This window comes from Numida meleagris, chromosome 11, assembly GCF_002078875.1.
Source record: "Numida meleagris isolate 19003 breed g44 Domestic line chromosome 11, NumMel1.0, whole genome shotgun sequence".
Lineage (NCBI taxonomy): Eukaryota > Metazoa > Chordata > Aves > Galliformes > Numididae > Numida > Numida meleagris.
Window position 1 is genome coordinate 6,538,199 of NC_034419.1, and position 21,367 is coordinate 6,559,565.

General features: G+C 39.2%; 1 protein-coding gene across 8 annotated transcripts in view; it reads right to left on the reverse strand.

Annotated features, from left to right (window-relative positions):
- Positions 204-21,367, reverse strand: part of FGD3 (FYVE, RhoGEF and PH domain containing 3) — a 101,906-nt gene continuing 80,742 nt past the window's right edge. For all 8 annotated transcript variants that reach the window (XM_021409281.1, XM_021409278.1, XM_021409283.1 and 5 more), the window contains 8 exons: positions 21,116-21,195; positions 20,642-20,672; positions 20,012-20,113; positions 17,247-17,306; positions 12,603-12,725; positions 10,560-10,712; positions 7,555-7,695; positions 204-1,604 (listed from right to left, as the gene is read on the reverse strand). In XM_021409281.1, the coding sequence (XP_021264956.1) occupies positions 1,380-1,604; positions 7,555-7,695; positions 10,560-10,712; positions 12,603-12,725; positions 17,247-17,306; positions 20,012-20,113; positions 20,642-20,672; positions 21,116-21,195 (915 nt within the window). In that variant the 3' untranslated portion in view covers positions 204-1,379. The remainder of the gene's footprint in view (positions 1,605-7,554; positions 7,696-10,559; positions 10,713-12,602; positions 12,726-17,246; positions 17,307-20,011; positions 20,114-20,641; positions 20,673-21,115; positions 21,196-21,367) is intronic.

A 21,367-nucleotide genomic window follows, 5' to 3' on the forward strand; every position in this document is an offset into this window, starting at 1 on the left:
TATCTACGTTTAAAACAAAACAAAAAGCCCACACACAACCAAATCCTTTTCTATAGGTAAGAAATATACTCACTGATGGAGATCAGTGATTTTCAGCAATTCTAACAAGTTCTGGCTGTATGGAGCAGCTCTTTCTTTCTACCAATATCACAAAATGCAGAAGGCTGAAGAGAAAACAAAAGTTAAGCCAAACCATTTAAAAATTACAGTACTGTGACAGATTTTATTTCATTTTTATCAGAACTACATGCTTGCTACCACTAGGAACAGACATTCCTTTTTTTTTTTTCCCCCCTCTTTTTAACCTATATTAAATGCCGACCTAAAGCTTGCTGTGCCTTGGAGATCTGGCTCAGGAGTTAACTGCAAGAATTTTTATTTAAATAGATAAGCACTTAAGTTTGAAAATTAGACAAATACAAGCGAACAGGAAAATTAAATTACAAATTCAGTTCATACAAATATGTCTTATTCTAAGCACTAAATCCTGTTAATTAGCTCAGATCTTTTAATAATTCTTAAAATACTTATGAAACATTATTTACAAAATATATAAATAAATCGTAGGGCACTTTTAAATTAACCAGTACAGCAATAAAAAAGTCACCTTTTTGTACTGTGTGTACTAAAAACGTTCTTGTTTATTGATCATATCCCAGTTGGCAGTATAAAACATTTGTTCACTTACATTAAAATGGGTTCAAAGAGAAGGAAGGAAGGTATTGGTTTCAAAAGAAAACAAAACAATATTATAAATGCTTAAAATCAATGAGGCTTCTTAATGTTCTTCCCTGCACAGTTTTGCAGTCATTTTTAGAAGTCCCTTCTACAGTATTTGTCTTGTGAACAGGTCATCTCAAAATAGCAGAGACAAAGTTTTAGCAAAAGAAAATATTCAGTACGTTGCTCACACTTCACAAAGACCTTTTACCAGGAGGGAAAGGACAGCGAACGGAATGTCAGTGGCCAGCACAAGCCTTTACAACATTTAACTTAAGAGGCAGCATTTATAGAACTAATCACAGACTATACACATCCTGCACTGAACAGCAATCAAAAGGACTGGAAAATATACATTTAGGAAAACAAGAGACCAATGGTTTTCCATTACCTTTGATAAAATTAATGCTTTTCTCCTTGCCTTTTTTTTTTTTAAACCAGCATCAACACCACCACCAACTACAACTACCTTTTCCATTAACATAATATATGCCAGATAACTACTGTACGTGAGAAATGTACAATAAAAGGAGAGAAACCACTGAATTTCCTATGCAGACACATGAAAATATAAAGCCATACAGATTTCAAAGTGCCATGAATACCAAATTCAAGTGATGGTTTATAGCATGTACAAAAGAAACTAAATGGAACTTGCTCTACGGGTTGCTGAGCCCTTCAGCTGTATCTTCAGTTTCCCCTTTGGCTGCTTTAGCGAGAATTTCCATCCATTTCAGCTGCAGCTCTTCATCTTCTGCACTGAAATAGATAGTTTGCTGGGACTGGCAGAGCTTAAAAACATGCTTCACTTCAAACTTTTCACCAGAACCTGGAAAACTGACTTCGTATCCCGGCAGAGGAATGGGACGTGGACCCCGTCCATCCTAAAAGAAGAGGAAAGGGAAAACATAAAATTCCTGCACCAAACTCTATTTGAAGAACCCCCCTAAAACCACAGCACAGCCAGCAGGCTCGTGCTCACCCTCCCCGCAAGCCTCAGTGCGAGTGGTGCTGCTGTGCTGCTAGCACTGAGCCAAGTGCCACCAGGAGCCCAGCACAGAGCAGCTCTCTGCAGCCTCTCAGGGGCATGCACACAAACCCTCACACACACACACACACTTAAATGAACACATGAGTGCACAGGCATTCTGCTCCTGGTTCAATACTGGAGCTCAGACAACAGCTCAGAGGAGAGACTGTTTAACTAGAAACAACAAAAGGGAATGACTTATCAGTTTTTTATTATTAATCTTATTCAACAGATTCCCTTTTGCAATAAGTCCAGCAGTGTGATTATTGGGGATTTTCATGTAACTCTACATAACCTACGCGTTTTCTTTTACTGAAAACCATTTCATTAGGTGCAGGCAATCATGCCCAGCTCCAGATAGCTGCACGTAGCCATGGGGCATTTGAAAGTTTGGTTAAAGGATGACAAATACACAGAGCTGGGCACTGAGAGCCACAAAGACAACTACCAGGGAGGAGACTTGGAAATAAAAGAGAATTTCAAATTTTAAATCAATTGGCAAATCTCCTCAGAAGGTCTTGGGTTATTTATGATCCCTTTCAGGGTTGCAAAGGAAAGTCAAAGCTCAGATCTTGTGCCATCCTTTAAAAGCCAGATTCACCCGCAGATGTAGGCAGCAATAAAGCTCTCTAACAGTCACATCCTGAGCATAAAGCAACTCCTCTGCTAAGCTGTACGCAGGTAGAGAGCAGGCAGCTTGTTTCACATGATGCCAGCACTTTCAATGTTAGGCCCCAAAACTGAAGTCCAAACCAGACAGATACCAAGCATCTGTAAGGGGACGTTGTCTTCCTGCAGATACGTGCGTCGCAGCCTGCTCAAGTTCAATGTCTGCATCAGAGCTGACAACATCCTCCTGTCTTCCCATACTGAATACAGATGACTTAGTACATCTATAAGGGAGCCAAAGCCCTGAGAACAATAGCAATTAAAAATCTGTATTTCTAACACCTAGGCTAAAGTAATGCATGTCTCACAACTGCTCACATCAATGCAAACAAAGACATTAACCAAAGGGGCAAAAAGAAGACAGTGAAAAATGCACGTACAAGATCTATTAAATTAATACAGGCTTCCTAATTTATTTATCTACTATTTCTTATTGTTACACAAAAATGTCAGGGCCATATGCTTGAAGACCAAGCATTACCCAAGGAGACTTAAGGCAGCTTCATGTCTAACACTGAAGAATTCAGTTCCTCTTCTAAGTGTAACTCACTGTGTTTCTTCTTAGCATACAGTTTCTAGGCCCGGCATATTCAGAACTCAGAACAGGCACACACTGAGCAGATCTAGACCAGACTCAGCTAAAGCAAGACAGTACAGGACAACACAGAGGACACAAAATGCACAAGAGCACAAGCAAGTTCCACCACGTCTACTCTGCAGATCCTGTACTTAAGTTTTATGAAATAGACACTAAGCCTTGTCATATGGAAAATTAGAATTTACCCACGACAGTAAAAAATTACATCATTTGTATCCAAGAAGTGCAGCACAAGAGCAAACTGATGTTTGAAAGGTACATGTTACACCTCCCCAGTACGCGCAGACACAAATTAAACAGACTGCCTTTGGCCTTTCCTTAATATGATGTGCTTGACTTTCTGTGTACCTGCCTGATCCTCAAGGAAGGGATTTGAATAATTTCCTAGAAGTGCACCATTATCAGATAAAAGGCGAAGCACTCAGCCTCTACAGTCACATCACACATCAAAGTCCAAACTCTTTGCCGGACTGTGAACATCTCTGGATTTCTTCTGCCACTGAGCCCTTCTGCTCCAACCTGGAGTCTCAGGGGCTATTCTGAACCCACAAGGAATCCTAGCCCTATAATGAACATGTAAGTGGGATTTAGAGGCCTTCTGCTGGATCTTCCCAGAGATAAATGTCATATTCCATTTTAAGAGCCTAGTGGATATGGCTGCTTGAATTCTTTTTAAATATTTCTGTACAGAACATACTAGGGTTGCATGGTATCAGTATTTCATCAGATCAAGCTTGCATCAAAGCGCAAAGGAAAGCTTCCTTTGGGGTAGATTTAAATCATTTTGCTGAGATTTTCTGCACAAAAATCTACAAGAGATTTAATAACACCAGTAATCATATGCATTGTGCATTCATCCCGACTCTAAACAGCATAATAATAACAGCTTATTTATTTAGGTACTTACAGCAGAGTTAATTTACTGTGCTATTACAGTTATTACAACACCAGAAGACACGCTGTTCAGTTCCTTCCTGTGGGAAGGTCTGTTCCAAGCACCCTCAATGCAGACATCTCTGCCTACACATCCCTTCACATTGCATGAGCCCTCTTACACAAATACACAGAGCAACAGCTGCCCAGTGGAGGCACACTCTCATTGATCTTTTCTGCTTTCAAGCAGGCATAGGAAATCCCTTTGGTTTCTACCTCAGCTCCACTCCTTGCCCACTTATGACCTAATCTGAAACTTGCACAAGTCAGCAAAAGATTCTTCTGACTGGATCACAGACCAAGACATAAAGCTCTGCAGAACTGCAAGAAAAGGACAGGCTTTGTTTTGTGCAGAACCAATTAAAGCTTCAACAAGGTCAACAAACGAGCCACAAACAAATCTCTATTTATTAACCCCAAACTCTACCAAAATCAGATACTCCCTCATTCTCTAGGAGTAAACCACATTTACATGACAAACACAAGATTTTTCTGAGGGAGTTATAAAGCATCATTTTCACTTGGATCAAGCATCCGGCTATGCCAGTTTCCTGCTCTGTATTTCTCCAAAATTAATTACTTCTCTAGCTAGCTGTGCTTCCTTAACTCTGCATTTCTCAATGGCATACAAGTAAGTGTCAGTGCTCTGGAGCCAGCTGTCCATTTTACATGGCAATGGGAGCAGAATGAGAAGCTCCAGTCAGGATCTGTGGAAAGAGCCTAATTTCAGTAAAACCAGTCATCCTTATGCTTGAGGTGGGTTTTGCTTACAAGCAAACTCCTGTAATTCTACTTGGATAAACAAGACGAACAGCTGCACAAATCCAGCCTCGGTCTGAGGACAGATAAAATTGGTATGATTTCCATACCTAAATAAACTGTGAATTTTATCCTCATGCATAAAGCCTTGTACAAAACTTAAACTGTGAACACCCGGGAGATTAATTCGTTCTCTTGGAGCAAGTGTATAAAGCAAAAGAACATAGCTCTTGCTATTTTAAAGCCTGAGAGTCATTCTGCTATTTGCATGAAATCCCTTCTGCAGCATGTGTGCTCTCAGGGCCACCATTAACGTACCAGGAGTTCCAGACCGTGTTAGGTTTATTCCTCCTTCCCAAGAGGCAACTTTCTTTTTTTTAAGATAATCCCACAACTTTCACAAATGCTCCTATGGTCATGCTTCACTTGATCTGTGTTTCAAGACTTTTAATACCATTGTTGGCAGTATTACTTCCAAAAGGTACCTCTTTTGGGGGGCTGCAATTCTCATGCATTTTGCATAAATTCGAACTAGCAAGAACATTAGGTTAATATTAAGGTTTCACTTCATAACTTTTTTCCCTTTGGTTGGACGCTGAAGGGAAGCTGAAGAAAGTACATGAATGGGAACAGCAGTCCTTTGAAGAAAGGACTCATTGATGTTGTTTATAGTCTCAGCCTGTACTGCTGATGTCTGATAGTAAATCCAGGCTTGGTTGTTGAATGTAAAACAGATTAACCTTGTCCTGTATGCTTTCCTGCTGTTCTATCAGGTGATATATCTCACATCGGAAAGAGCTGAGGACACAATCCACTATATTCAACCATCATAAAATCGACAACCAAATGACAAAGGCACCCCTTCCCCCAAAATATGGGATCTTACTAATAATATCAGAAGAGGCTCAAGATCAAATTTGGCAGGACATAGAGCAAAGAATACAGCATATGAAGCACAGAATTTCCTCCAGCTTTCAACCGTGGCTTTGCATGACTGGCAGAAGAGGGTCTGGGGGACTAAGCATCTTTCTGCTTGTGCTAAATATAACTGTTTTACATCCCTTGGGTTATTACTTAGGCTGTCTTGAGACAATCAGCTGAGCACTAGGAGAAATTCTCTTTCTAGGTCATACCATGTAATAGCTGCTGCTTTCCTGCAACTTCTAGTTCCAGTCACTTTTAGATGTCATACACTGTTCCTGGGTGAGGAAGACCAAACAGCTTAAATCTCTCTCTCATTGTTCTTCCCTCCTTGCCCAAGCTTGTCTGTAAGTTAGGATGAATTAATGTATTCAAGAAAAACATGAGAGGTCTGAGAAAGGATTTATCTTAATGTCTGCTGCAGTCAGGACACTGATTCTAGGCCCTGACATCAGGCCTCACATCAATATTTGATGCTCTCCAAGGAGCAAAAGACATTCTGGCTCAGTTTGCATGGGACACAGGGCTTGCACTGGTGCTTTGCTGATGCATAATTTTCACATCAACTGAAAAGTTTAGCAGTAAATCTCTTCTCTCTGCTTTGCTTTTTAAAGCTTTTTTGTTTCCCCTGACTGACTCCACAAAGATCTAAAGATTGGTTTTGTTGCATTAGTTTTAGTGTTTTGTCTGAGGCAACACTGAGTTGCCTTTTCAACTTGTAATTTCAGTCAAGCATCTCCTGTTGACTGGACGGGAAACCAGGCAGCTCGCTGCCTGTGGGATAAGCTGGAAGCTTAGCCAGTGAAGGGTTTGAATTCCAGATGAAGCCAAGTGGGCTTTGTCTGGGGCTCTAAATTTAAGCTTTCACCTTCTTGAGCACTACAATGTTACGCATACTTGTTCAAAACCAGAGGTGTTCTCTCTGACAAGAAGCAAAACGAATACAGTTCCAAAGACAACACATACTTCTTGCTGAACATTTGCTATATGGTAAACTTTACTTCAAATATCTTTATAAAATCATTGGTAGTATTCAGTTTTTAGACCATTCTCAGCTACATCCATACAAAGTGATGCTAATTAAAAGAAAACCCCTCCTATCATTACAAATACAGCAAGGTAGTAGTAGGCTGAATGTGGGCCCCATTCCCTCTTCCATTCCATCCAGAAGATGAAACAAAGCTCTGTATAAATGTATCAAATACCAAATACAAAATGGATGTGGGGGATTTAGTGTCCCTGTTGTCACTTGACATCTTGAGGGCTAAGGAAGCATGATTTGAATCTGTCTTTCAGTTTACTTGTTTTTATCACACACAAATGCTAGTTAGCTTCAACAGTTCACTTAAAAAAAATATATAAGCTTCCTACAGCAACTATGTGAGGTAATGATAAAGTCATGATGCCATGACAAGCTTTTCCAAAGAGTCTCCCTTTGAGGATGAAGAACATCTACATTGCCACAAATTCCTGTGCTCTCAACCTAGAACTAGAATAGCCATAACTATGAGGGGAAAAAAAAATAAAACCAGAAAAAAAAAAAAACTTGAATTGTGATATTCAGGACTGCTTCACAGCTCTGTCGATTCTATAGTAAAGTGCTTTCCCTAATGTTAACATAATAAAACTTTTGAATACATCCATCTGAAACCTCTAGAAAACAAAACAAGAGTTATTACCCCTGTTTCATCCTTCATTGTTAAAAATATAAATTAAAAAAGCTGTGAGTTTAAGCATTTGCTCACAACTGTATCAGCAGCAACTACAGATAAGAAGGAAATTTGAGATCTCTGAGGCTTTGTGCTAAATTCAGAATATCAAGTTCATTTCCATTGTTACAACCAAGTCAAATCCTTTGACCTATTTCTCAGCTAAACTTGCGCTTATTTTTGCAGTACGATAACCTTCAAGAACGACACTTTACCTGGCTAATTCCTTGCAGATACAGAACAAGAGGTTCAGTCTTGGGGATGGTCACCCACATTTTGTACCAAGTCTTCCCTTTTTCAAGGAACTGGAGGTAGCTGCTGAAGAGGCTGTTTTCAGGTGCTAATAAGCTTTGCTTCTGGATGAAGAAAAAAAAGAGAGCTGTTTCTATCATGTTTACAGAGTAAAAATATTTAGAATACTTAGTTTTCCAGAGTCAAACAATACCGAAGGACAAATGCTGGACAGACCATAACTAAAACAAAGTTTAATCATCATTATATACCATCAAGAAATAGCAGAATTCCATGTAATAGAGGCAGATGCTGAACTGCTGTTCCCAGTGGACAGGAAGTTAAATTCCACTTCTACCGAGTAAATTGAGAATGGCAATTAAGATGACACAGCTGGTTTCTTGCTTAGCAAAGTAGACTGGGAGGTGATTTCAAATTAATGAAAAATGTGCCTCAGCATGAGTGAGTCTCCTTTGTATGTAAGGGATGGTGCTGCTGCAAGTCTATACAGAATACAGCTCTATATCACTGGTAAAGGAGCACGAGCCTAGAAATAAGAAATAATTATTGCCTGGAACCTGCCCTATAGAGTGCAGGTCTTCCACTACCCGCTTTCATAATCCACTTCACTGCACAGACAGCAGTGATCACACTTTACATGTCTGAATCGAGTATTTTGGGAAAGAAATGAGAAAAAAGAAAGCTGGTGCCTCTCTACATTCTATAATTACTGTGTAGACAACGTATTTGGTTCATTCTTTCAGAAGCAGTGTACCAAGTGCTCCATGCTTGTTTTAGATTATTGTTGCAGGAGAGACAGGGGAAATGTTTGGAATTTGGAATAAAAACTGTACATAAATACTTGTGTTTCTGTCATTTACATCTTCTCAGCGCTGGTATTAACAGACGCTCTTGTGCATGGCTGCAGAAACATAAGCCAAATCAAAGAGCTCTACGGAGAAAAAAAAAAACAACAAGAAATTTCTGTCTTTTGATAGAAAGCAAAGAAAAAGAAAATTCCTGTTCACATCAGACTTCGCAGAGAAGTCTCCCGAGGATTTCTGCTAATAACATTTGAAAAGTGGCAGTCTCTTCAGATGCTATTAGGTTTGTTAAGAAAGTTTCATGTAAATAGGAGGCAAAGAAAAAGCCTGTCTCTGATCTTTCTTTTTTATATCCGTATTTTCTTGCATTTTACCTGATCCTCTGAAGACTTAGCACAAGGCTAGAAGCCTGAGCATATGAAGGAAAAATGAGTCCCTCTCCTTGGGTTTTTACAGCTTTCTGCTGTAATCTGCTTTCTGAAGTAAAGCCATAGGTCACATTTCACCGGTTTGCCTTTTGGCTTTTCAGATTAACATAGCTCACTGCTGGGTAGGTGTAGGTTTTCGCTTCACTGACAGCTCCACTGAAACAGTACTGGAAAATGTATAGTGAGATACCACAGACTATATGGAGGCATATTAAGTGCTCTTCATCTGTAGACACAGCTATTTTGTATACATGAAGTTTCAGATGGCGTAAAGCTCTGGATCCAGAATCATCTCCCTCTTCTCCACACTCTGTGGAGATGTGAGTTTAGGGAAGGGCAACATGCATTTGTAGCTCTATTTGTATTTCTGAGATTCTAGGTGTGCTGGGGGGCACAAAGCTCAAAAAGTATCTGAGGAGCAGAGTTCAATTTGGCACACGGTGGTAATTGTTACCAGTGCGGTGACCTCTGAGATATTTAGTAGCCTGGAAATAAATAGGACATTCGGGGAAGTATGGGGGCTAGGGCCAAGGTAGCTTTATTTGAGCAAGCATTCATTGCAAGAGTTCTGGATGTGCACCAATAGGTTTGTATTTCTTGCACAGAGTTTAGCTCTCCTCCATGTAGGTTGCTTCTCTTGGGGAAGTATAACAAGGCTGAAAGGTAGGCTTTAAGGAGAGGCTTCAAGAAAGAGGTTTTTCAGAGTTTGATGTTTTTCAGCATAGGTTGCAACTGTTCGCTGATTTTCCACGCAGTATTCAAGCCAGGTTAGCACGTGTCAGCATATCAAGGGGAAGGATGGTTCACAAAGTTAAGATCTCCTGGTGTTTCGGTAGCTCTTTTCAGAATCTGATACACTCTCAGAAGATAAGCCTCTGTGGGTCCACTTTCAATTGAAATGAATGACCCCTTTTATGCATGCAGTGACTTCTGACTGTAATTCAAAGGTAAAATAAATAAAAATCTTTTCTTCAAGTTGACCCATGAAATGTGTTGCATGTGATGGTACTCACACCTCTTCCTGTAGTCTAAAAAAAAAGTGTTGGTAAGAGAAGGTTCACTTGTTGGGAGATGAAAACAAATCATTTGCCAATACGTTTCTTGATCTTGTAAAAATAAAGGTAAGTGATGCTGCTATCATGGTGTAAAGCTTGGTGACATCCGTAGCAATTGCAAAGCAACAGCTTATGCAGTAGAATTTGCAGAAATTGTGCCTTGGAGAAAACAGTCTGCATTCTAGTATGGTTAAGAATGTTTTGGTGAATCCCGATAGTCTTTCAAAAAGGATCCCATGTTTTCACATGATCAAGTAAGAAAAACGCGTTCCGATGACATTTTGGCAGAAGTGCAAAAAGACCCCACATCTTATTTTGCCAAATTCTGCCAACAGTTACTGTGAGAAACTCAAGGTTGGAAACGCATCGTAATTAAAAGTAGCCAGAAGTTTTTCCTATCTTTTGTTACTTCAAAAGCTTAAAGCTTATCTGCAAAGCCTGTGTGCATCTCTGTATGATAAATACCCTATGGGGAACACCCCCACTAACAATTCAGTTTGTATGAACATTCAGTACAATTTGCAAGCCGGCTGGTCAAATGTCACTGTGGAAAATACCAAGGTAATCAAACAATTTGATTCATTTTAAATACATGCGTTTGAATAACAATAATAGTAATAATGGTAATAGACACAACAAGGGCAAGCTAGCACAGCAAAAGTTCCTTAGCTAAACATCATACCTCTGCAGCTTGTCTTTTCTTCTGCTCTCCTACTGCTTCCACTCCAGGGCTGCACGGGCTTACTGGTAGCTGCAGAAAACACTCTTTACACACTCGATTGTGACGACTATTATCTGCAAGTGGTTTAAACTCTGAGCATTTTGCACAGATCACCTGTATCAGAAGGATGGTGCTGTATTAGACATTATTACAACGTGATCTTATTCATACCCTAAACAAACAGAATTGCAGAATAGATGCTACTGAAGTAAAACCCTGAAAACTACTGTAAATATAAAATGAAGTGACCAATCTATAATGCTTACTTTATTTACCTCCATTAAGAATTAACATTTTTGTGATCCCATCCCAAGAAACTCATTAAAGAAAACATATGCCTCTTGGGAAATACTTTATAACTGAGTTAAAAAGAGCTTAGGTTTACAAAGCAATTGGTGTTTTTCAATGCCAATCATAAGACAGTTTTGGAGTGAAGGTGGCTGGCACCTCCTCATTAGTAGGCAGTTCAGCCTGAGAGAACTGAGGCTTCCAAAATTACAAACCATTTTATGAACATAGCCCAATATAATACGCATTACAATTTCTGTCTGATGCCAAATTAACAGCTTTTGATTCCAAGAGCAAGCAAGGAAACATCAGTCCCATGAAATCAGTGCCTGCGAAGAGTGATGGATCTGCAGCTCTGGAACTTGCTTCCAACTTAAATCTACTACTTGCTTTTGAACAGCTGCTCCATGGAGAAAAACTGTCCCCCGGGGTGCAATACAAGGGCAGTCAGATGGATTCAACGTCTATTCAGAAATTACTGTATAATAATACACCAGAAATGCCCTTTGGTTACAAGTATATGTTATTATATGCTTCACTGCAAGACTGTAAGAAGGTAACTGCTTTAATTCGGCAAGCGTTAAGTGAAGAGCCATTCTGCCAAGTTATATAAACAAAAGCAAGCTGGCATTTTTAGAAACATGATAGACTTTCCTTGAGGCAATTTAACTTCTTTCATTTGCTGCTATTGCTGTGTCAGAAAACACTGCATAACCAACAACTATTTAACAATAAATTATTAATAATTCAATTCTTATCATCTCTCTGTCCATAGGGGAAAATCGTTATTTCCTTTCTTAAATAATACTCAGCTTTACAGTGGAACATTTAAATATACAGAAACAATTTATGATTTTAGCTATTACTAAAAACAGAACAAAAAAAACCTGGAAAACTGAAAGTCCCAGCTCTAGTGCAAGGATATCTCCTCCACAGTAATTTTGTTTCAACTGCTGAGACTGAGTATTTTAAACATCTTAGCTATGCATTTACATCTCCTTCCAGCCGAAAATTTATCTCCACTTCCCAAATGAATAACGGTACTTAAATAACATTATTCTGTACTCGTTACATTGGAAACATTGAACCATGAAACTCGAGTCACAGAAGGGAGGTTTCAAGGCACATTACAGAGATCAATCTCATCTTGGCTATGGATGCAATTTCCAGAAAAATCTGAGAATTAAGCTGTCAGTGAATGGCACTGGGAAAGGGCGGCTAAGTGCCCTCAGTAACCTGGCCCCGCACCTCCAGCACTGATTTTTTCAGACTTTACAAGCACTTTGGAGCAAGCAATTCTTGACAATTCTGCTCTAGGAAAAGAAGTGATCATTCATCTTAAATATTGTATCGTTCAGTTGTTCATCCTAGAAATAGCCAGTAAGAAGCAGGGCCACTGGAAGGTCATTTTCTTTCTGCAAATGGTGGGCAACACCTTCCCAGATATATGCACATTCCCAGAGGATGCACCACCCTTCTTTTTAACCACTGATGCAGTATGTGCCTGTAAAACAGCACGGATTATGTCACTCAAAAACAGCAGCAGACATTTGCTCTTTTCTGCCCTACTTCTGAGGCGGTAAAGCAAGTGGAAAGATCTACTCTGTCAATGATGTGCTGTGAACAACGTATTTAGTCCCTGCACTGGAAAAATAAAAATTATCTTCTATGCTCTCTGCAAAGAAACCAAAAGCCTCAATGCGTTCTGAAACTTACTGCTCCACACTGCTTGCAGTGGTGCCGCCGTTTAGTGATAGAGTTGAAGCTCTCGCTGCAGCTCTTGCAAGCCTGTTTCTCCTTGTCCCGCTTGGACTTGGAAGACTTCCTACAGGCATCGCTCTGAAAAGTACAATTGTATGATTTAACAAAAAAATACATATCACAAAATAACTCCCAGAGCTCTCACACGGAGAGAGCAAAGATCTTCCTTGGGTTTCCCAGTAATTCTAGAAAAGAATTCACGTTAACCCTGCTAATGGCCGGAGGCTAAGGTGGAAGCGCTGGTTCAGCCGCTGGGCGCTCCTGGTGTGCTGTTATGTGACTTCCCATCGCTAGAACTAATTCTCCACGTCCAGCCTGACTGCTGACACCACTCCTACAACCTTCAGCCTCCCTGAGTCTCTGCCCTGATGTTCCCTGGGTACAAAGGAAAACAGAGAATCTTTCTGCAGAGCTATTGCAATCACCCTGGCTTGTAATAGGGACAAAACCACAACTAATTACTTCTAATTGGACTGGATCTTTCTGGTTTTACTGATTTTCTACAGCTGCTATTGCAATGTTTCAAACTTTCATACAAGTACATGCGATGTTTTGCAATTCAGCTTGGTGAAGCACAGTTAGATGGGACTGTTCATTCAGGAAAATCACCATACCCCCACATACATAAATATTAATTGTTCAGCAAAGCAAAACGCCTGCAAATCCAACACACGCAGAAGCACAGCAAAGAATTTCACTTTTCCTGTAAAGAACCAGATGTAACCAGTACAACACTGAATTACAACAACTGAACAATGCCTTGGATGATTCACTGGCAAAAATGTTCCCTTCAGATGCTATTAGAGCTCTCCAAGCAAGGCACATAATTAAGGCAACTTGATCTTCTTTTACTGACAAACAGCAATCTACAGAGAAATGCTTTTTATTTGTATCACAGAAGTTGGCCAGTCCTCATCTGTTTCTTACTCCAATTTTGATGATAGTGCTATTTAATTTTTTATGAGATTGCTTTTCCTTCTGACTGACTAGGAACGGATTCCCCTTAAGTTGTTCGATCAGAGCACTGCAGCACTGACAAACGTTATTTTTTCTCCTCTTCTTAAAAGTCAACATTTGAACATAGAATAAAAAGCCTTTTGATTCTTCTGTGAACAACAATTTCATCCGTGTTACTAGAACTGCAAGAGCATAAATGAAGTCACCATTTAAGGTTGGGAGTAGTAACTAGCAGATAATCTTGAAGAATACTAACCAAAAATCAGATTTTGGCTTTCAATTGATACCTGCATATGCCTGCAATGGAAAAATCCTCTACTACAAACTGAACGTACTGCTTACGTGGAAAATGGTTTACTTCGTTTGTACTTCAACAGGAATATCCATCAGCACACCTTTACATGTTTTTGTAACACAGAAATGATTGCAGTTGAATATTTCCTTCAAGGGACCTCATATCTGACTTCCTTGTCAACATGGAACACTGGACAGTGTTCACTTGCAGAAATACACGACCCATGCATCTGATAAAGGAAATAAAGCTGAAAAGCTATTATATTAGGTCTGTTTTATGTTATGACAGCTATGCATTGGGCTTTTATTTTAGACAATTTTAGACAGATTTTAATTCGTGCGGTGTAATACAGCAAGCTTTTGATACAAATTCCACTAATCAAAAAAGGCCCTGTATGAAGTCCCAAGTTGTTTGATAAATACCACCACATTTCTTAACATTTCTCAGCATTATGAAAACACAGCAAGAATACACAAGTTTGAAACATTGCTACTGCAGCTGCAGGAAAGATAACAAAAATGAAAATGTATTTTCTTTACAACTTGGCAAATTCGAATGAGCAATTCTACAAGAAAAACATATTGAATACACCTTATTTAACTGCTGACACTGGGAAAGAAGCGTGACGCCCTTTGCTTTCAATCCCTGTGGAAAGCAATAGACACTGCTGTGCAGGCAATCAGCCATCCACCCAGTGATGGCTCAGGAAGTTGATACCACCATCTTCTCTAACTACACACCATCTGAAAAGAGAGTTTTTCTGTAGTAAACAAGGAAACGCACTGTAATTCACAAACCCTGCTCGTCAAAAGTCACTTTGCATTTGAGTCATTTATTACTCAAACGACATTATTTAATTTTGATGTGTGTTGAGAGGGAAACTTAAGTAAAGCTGCTCTAGCCTCAACTGGACTATCTTGATACTAATGTATTTGAATAATCATTGCATTTGTCTTTCTTGATGTACCCAGACCTGTTTGGAAGTCAGTGAAAAAACACACGTATGAATTCTGTTGTGAGCCAGGATCTAAGCCAGTTTCTTTCAGACTGGACTGTTTTGGTCACTCATTTGCATTAAACTCTTTAAATCTTGGCAAAGGTTTTCTTTTTCCTCAGCCTTTAAAATTCCGGTGGAAAAACAGTATGTACTCCAGAGATAGGTACAACTCCTGCCTAGGACTGTAACGTTTGCAAGGTCAAGGCCTGTGGCTGAAATGCTTAGGAAAGCAGACATCAAATCATCAGTGTGATGTGGGCAAGCAGAGAAGAGCAGCTCATCGGAGCAGCAGGAAACACAACGGGCTCAGCAGATTGTTTTCTGTTGTTTATTACTTGCAGTGTATTTCAGTTTGTTCCAACAGCCAGCCTCAATGCTGCACACACAACATACACACAGGCCGATGGGGCTCATATGGGCAGATACATGAGCACCAAAGGTGTTTCCAGTCTTTTTTTCTCATATACTTCTATAGCTGCGTATTTTCCAGTTCCAAATTACATGTTTGCAGACACCCATAGTGGGGCAGATCATCATCAAGTACTTCTGGAAATGCTGAATATATGCAAGAAATTAATTTAAATTTCTTTGTATATTTCATACTTTGCAATACAACAAAAGTGTTTGGCTTCTTTCTCTATGTGCCAGTGTCACACATGCAAGACAATCTTCCCATGGGTTGTGCTTTCCTCATGCAAACAAGAAGTTTAGTATTAAGCTATATAAACCATTCTAGCAGTGCACTACAGCGAGCAGCCACCACATACCGTACAACAAGCAGGTTACACCTTCCACATTGTTTTTATTGCCTGATCATGATAATGTGCAACGCTAAAGGAAACGCCAGCAGATCCTTCAATAGACTCAGCAAAACCACAGGAAGGAGGCATCAGTTTGCTGACCACCACTACCACCAAGTGGTTTGCATGTGGAAGCTGTGAAGCTCAGAATGTACTTGCTCACAAAGTCACTGAAATGCTTCTTTCAAAGGATGAGATGTTGATTAACTCCACTTTTATCTTTATTTCAGGAATTAAAATTTTCTTTAAATATGCAACTTAACAAAAATGACTTAATGTGTCACAATATACCACGCAAATCACTGACACAAGTATCTATAATCAACCGGAAGGATCTAAATCTCTCTCTCTCTATATATATATGTATATAGAGATACATATATATATATATGTATCTCTATCTCTAGCTACAACTAAAATTTGCTTATCCCAATAAAGCTTTAGACCAACAGAAGTGTTGGTGTGTTTGTTTTTCAGTACTATTTAAACAATTCTTTTCATAAGTAGTTACCTCCCTATAGCAACCGCAACTCAATCAATAGGGCCACTAGTTGTAAAACTGGTCATAAATAAATAAAAAATGCTTATTGAAAATATGAAGTGTAAACAAATAATAAATAGCAACGAGTACACTAATGAGTACACTTAAATGTAATAAGCTCCTGTTAGTACCGGTCAGGTTGCTGGCTTCTTTAATAGTGTTTCACTGATAGTTCGTAAACTTTACCAGCAGGTCACAGTCTTGGAGGGAGATTTAGAGCCTTCGAAGTAGCTCCAAGCTACTACATAATATTCTACAGTACATCTCATCACTTGTGTTGAGGTTTTTTTGTAGTTGTTTCTGTGTTTCTCTGTAAACTTCAGCTGACCCTAAGGCATTTCCTGAAAATCTATTATTCTCTGAAAATATTTTAGAAGGGAGAGACACGAACACTAAAAAAATAAAATAAAAAAGACCATATTAAGGATTCAATCCCCTTTTTGAAGTAGTGCTTGTCTGACTCACAGATGTTTTAAGAGCAAAATTAAAAATATTTTTTTCTAAGTATGCCTTGCCTTTGCAAGCAGCCAATCACTGGAAGGCCGAAGATGTACAAAGGCGCTGTCAACTACTCCTCTGCACTAGCATGCTAGGAAAGAAATCCTCATCAAAATTTGGTTCTGAAGGTGAAATTCTGACTTGCACAAAATGACAGAGTTAACCAGTCTGGTTTCCTTTTGCTCTCGTCCCCACAAGCATTCAGTACGGCTTCCCATCAGACCTTAAAGAACACACCACAACCCTGTGGAAGTGACCACCAGCATCCCTCCAGCTAGGCTCACCGCTGGTGCTGCACATACGAGGAAAAGGAGGATTTACACTCCCTGATGGTGCAAAGCCCTGCGAATAGCTGGGAGTATAACTCAGATGAGAAGTTAAGGAAAGCACAGCTGCATCAGCTAACAACAGAACATAAACCAATACACTGAAATAGCTCTGATTTTTTCCTGATGGAAAAGAAGCATAAAACACCCCACACTACCACAAGTACTAGCCTTGAATTACTTACCCCTCCAAACACACCGCTGTCTGCTCCCGGCATCGATTCCACGGAGCTTGTACTTGCTATCTGTGGGAAACACAATGACACAAAACAACTTCAATGTGGACATTCTAAAAAATCGCAGTTTAACTAACAGAAGCACCGCCGACTCTCATATCTTTGGGATGTCACTCAGCTCTCTACATCTTTTCCTTGCCACACGCTATGAGCCTCCAACTCTTCTGAGATCAAGCAGTGGTAAAACAGGTTCTTTTCCTTTGGAATATTTTTATGTACTTAAGAACAACAGCAACAAACTTTTCCACAGCCTTGAAATGCCGCAGATGAAAATGGAGAGTGGAGAAATGAGTATCCCCTTTCTGCAGGAACTAAGCCACAAAGGGGTCTGAAGCTTTCTGTAAAGATGTCTTCAAAAGATCACAGTGGCAGCAGCCCTGCGGGAGAGCGACTGGCAATGACACTGATTTATTTCCCTCCTGACAGGTGGGTCTTTATTACCATTCCTCTTACATGTATTGTAAGAGCGTGCAAACTGACAGTCTCACTGGATTGCACTTAGACAGACTACATAAGAGATAAGCAGTAACCACAAAAAACAGAAAGTGCACAGTGAAGACAGAGAGCAAGGGAGTGACAGAGACACACTCCTCTCAAGGGGCTCTGGGTGGTGTTTTTTTAAAGGAAATCTTTGTGAAAACAATATTGCCAGGAACCATAATTGCTGTATATTATTGTATAGGGATAATCTCAAGAATCAGGTCAAAATGTCAGACATCGTCAAATCTCTATACCTACAAGAAAGAGTAAATCTTCTGTAGGTGATTCACAGGCAAAGACCAACCCTTAAGGACTGTATGATACTATGTAAGTCAGTAGGGAAAACAAAAGCATGTAAGAATCGCGTGCAAAGGCATGCAGCAGACACACAACTGAAATTAATCATGAGCACTGCAACATATCAAATGTGCAGCCAAGGATAGGAGAAAAGCAATCTGGCAATTTTTCTACAAGCTTATTATAACCAGAGTCCCATTTCTAGTAGCTGTTACAGATCCAGCCTGGAATTCATGAGAGCATCAGTATTTCTTGACTCTTGAGAGTGAAAGATTACTGTCATTTTTTCCTCTGAAGCACACTGCCCAGTATCCTACAAAGATGACGAGGTATGTATGGTGGATGCTGCTCACAGAAGCATGTTGCTACACAGAACGCTCTCCAGTTGTCCAGTTTTCCTTACAGAATTACATCCAGCTGTTTTTAACTGACAGCAATTTCTGGCACATTTAGCCCTGACATCATTTTTCAAAGCTCATTATGCAGATTAGATTATCTCCTAAAAATACAGGTTAGCATTCTGACATAAAAAAAGAATTAATGTGTATACTATGTTCATATCACAGCCAAGAGATAAACCAGAACTCTGTTCTGCTTCAGTTCTATGAACAAATATAAACATGAGGCTACACCATTAACACAGAAACAAAATAAAATGGGGTTCACAAAGAAAGATAATAATTATGAAGTTGAACAGACACTTTCTTAATTAGATAGAGAGAAATATGCCTATTAATCGCCTATCAGCAAAAGATTTTTTCCATCAGAGTATCATAGTTCTGAAGGCAGCCACGACTTAAGAATACAGACACAAACTGATTATTTTCCAATTTTTTCAGAGTATTTTTTGCCAATAAATAAATCGAGATCAATAAGCTAACAGACTATTGTTGGCCACCGTAAGTGACGTGATCGTGGACTCTGAAGGTTTGCAAAGATCTATGCTGCCAGTCTGTGACTTATGCTGGGATGAAAGAAATATCTAACAATATCTAACACCTCTCCTGAGCCCCCTGCGAAATCAGACAGACAAAAATCCAGCCTTACAGAGTCACTGAGGCAGATCGGGGAAGTGGAAGTTCCTTTGATTATTATGTACAATATAAAAGCTGAGGAGGGAAGGGGTAAAAAGATGAAAAGATTCGCAGAGTTCAAGCTCTCCAGATAGATTCCTGTGCTCCGAGATCTTCCAAGTTTGACCACTGATGACATCAACATAGGCAGCTCTGCATCAAATTCCCAAAAATCTCCCTCTACCAGACTCTCTCCTCTTTAGATTTTAAGCAATTATGGTTTAGGTTATTATCATAATATTTAAGTTAAATGAAGAGATATTGTCATTATCCTCCTGTGACTACTTCCAAAAAAAACATTCCTAGCAAACACAGCACAGAGAAATTCACTCCAGTTTCAAGACTATTAAACCTTGGAGACTATTCTGCATATGTGGTTGAAGAGCTGAACCTTTCTGAAACAGACAGCGTTGTTAAGATCCCTATAAAATGCATCTATTCCCTTTCAACTTCTCAGAACTTTTTCAGTAATAAGAAAATAAGAAAAAAAATAAAAAATACATCTCTGAGGAGATGGGGAAAGGTAATGAAGGAAATCTCCCAGGCACACAGACATCATTCCAGGCAGCCAACCACTCATAACACTGAAGAATTACACCTGTTATGCTAAATGAGCCACTCATCTGGAAAACATGACTGATAGGACTCTTGCACTGAATTACCCTGAGTAATTTATTCCATACCTGCATGGTTGAATAACTATGACTGATACGCATTTCAGAGCCAGAGAAATAGAGCTGACTGTACAGTAATGCAAAACAAAATCAAGAATAAGATGACAGTATTTTAAAGTTAGCTGGGTAACTCCAGTTTAACTGTCAGTAAAACTGTTACAGCAAAGAAGAATGAAACATTCATACTTACTGATGAATCAGGAAGATGCTCCTCTTCTTGAGAAAAAGAGCTATTGAAAGCTCTAAAGGTTTCACTGTTCTGTTTGTGCTTTTCAATTGTTGCTTGAATGACCTGAAACAAAAATGCCAGAGAAGACAAAATGTATTACAAAAGGAGCCTTAGAAATATTTATTTAAAAAAATATTTTAAAATTATCATAAGTGAATGTTTAGGATCATTTTATTGAAAACCCCTTTCATTTACAGAAACGAAATGCGAAATTTAAAAGATTTTAAAACAACTGAGAATGGTATTGTTAATTCACCGCCATGAGCTCAAAAACTAAGAATACTATCAGTGCTTCTTGCAAGTCAGACTGCAAGAATACAACCTCTTGCTCTTCACTTTCTTCTCTCACTGCATTTGAGGACTGCAGCACATGGGAACCTATTTGAAGCCTCTGCGCACTACATTGAGACAGTAGTTCAGCAGGGGACGCTGACAGGAGCATTAGATTCTCCATAATCAGCTTTTCCATATGGGACTACTCTGCTTCCTCACACAGCCGCATTTGTACAGAAGCCCCACAAGATCATTTTAAAATCAGAAGGTGCTGACTGCATGGGAATTTCATCCATTTAGTACTGGTTTTGTATTAACCTGAATCCATTCCCTCTTCTCCTCTTCTGTCCTGTTAAAACAAAAGAAAAAAGAATTAGAAAACGTCAACATTCTACTTCCAATATTTTCATTAAGTCTAAGTACTGACATCCTCACAGCTTTATATGCATAAGTATTTTAGCTTTTATGTCTGCTATTTTATAAAAATTGTTGATAGTTATTGACTTTCACTATTACCAAACAAAATAACTGCCAAAAATGTTTGAATTATTACTACAGCAGAATCTAAAAACACTACTATAAGCCTTTTACACATTCAACAAAGCCAATCAGCACAACACTTAAGCACGCTGACAGACTGAAGGCCAACAAACTCTTGCATATGTAAAAGAATCATCTCGTATGCTGATATTCTGGTTTAAAGCTATATCATACCACCTCAGCCATGTAACCTAGATCCTAAGTTTGTACATAAATGTTCACCTAGCCCAAAAGACTGAACAAGCACTATACCTGGCTTGTAGTTCCAGCGATCTCTTTTTTCCTGTTATTGAAAACGTATGAGCCACATTTTGCTTGGCAATTTCTTGGACCTGCAAAAACAACACATCAGCTTCTCGTCTTCACCTTTTTTAAGTCCTGTTAATGACTTAAAAGTACATTAGTTATTTGAAATGCTTAGCTGAAAGGATCACTCAGAATACAATACAAAGGTAGAAAAAACAAAGGATTGTTCCCATTATTACTTGTCTCACTACAAAACCT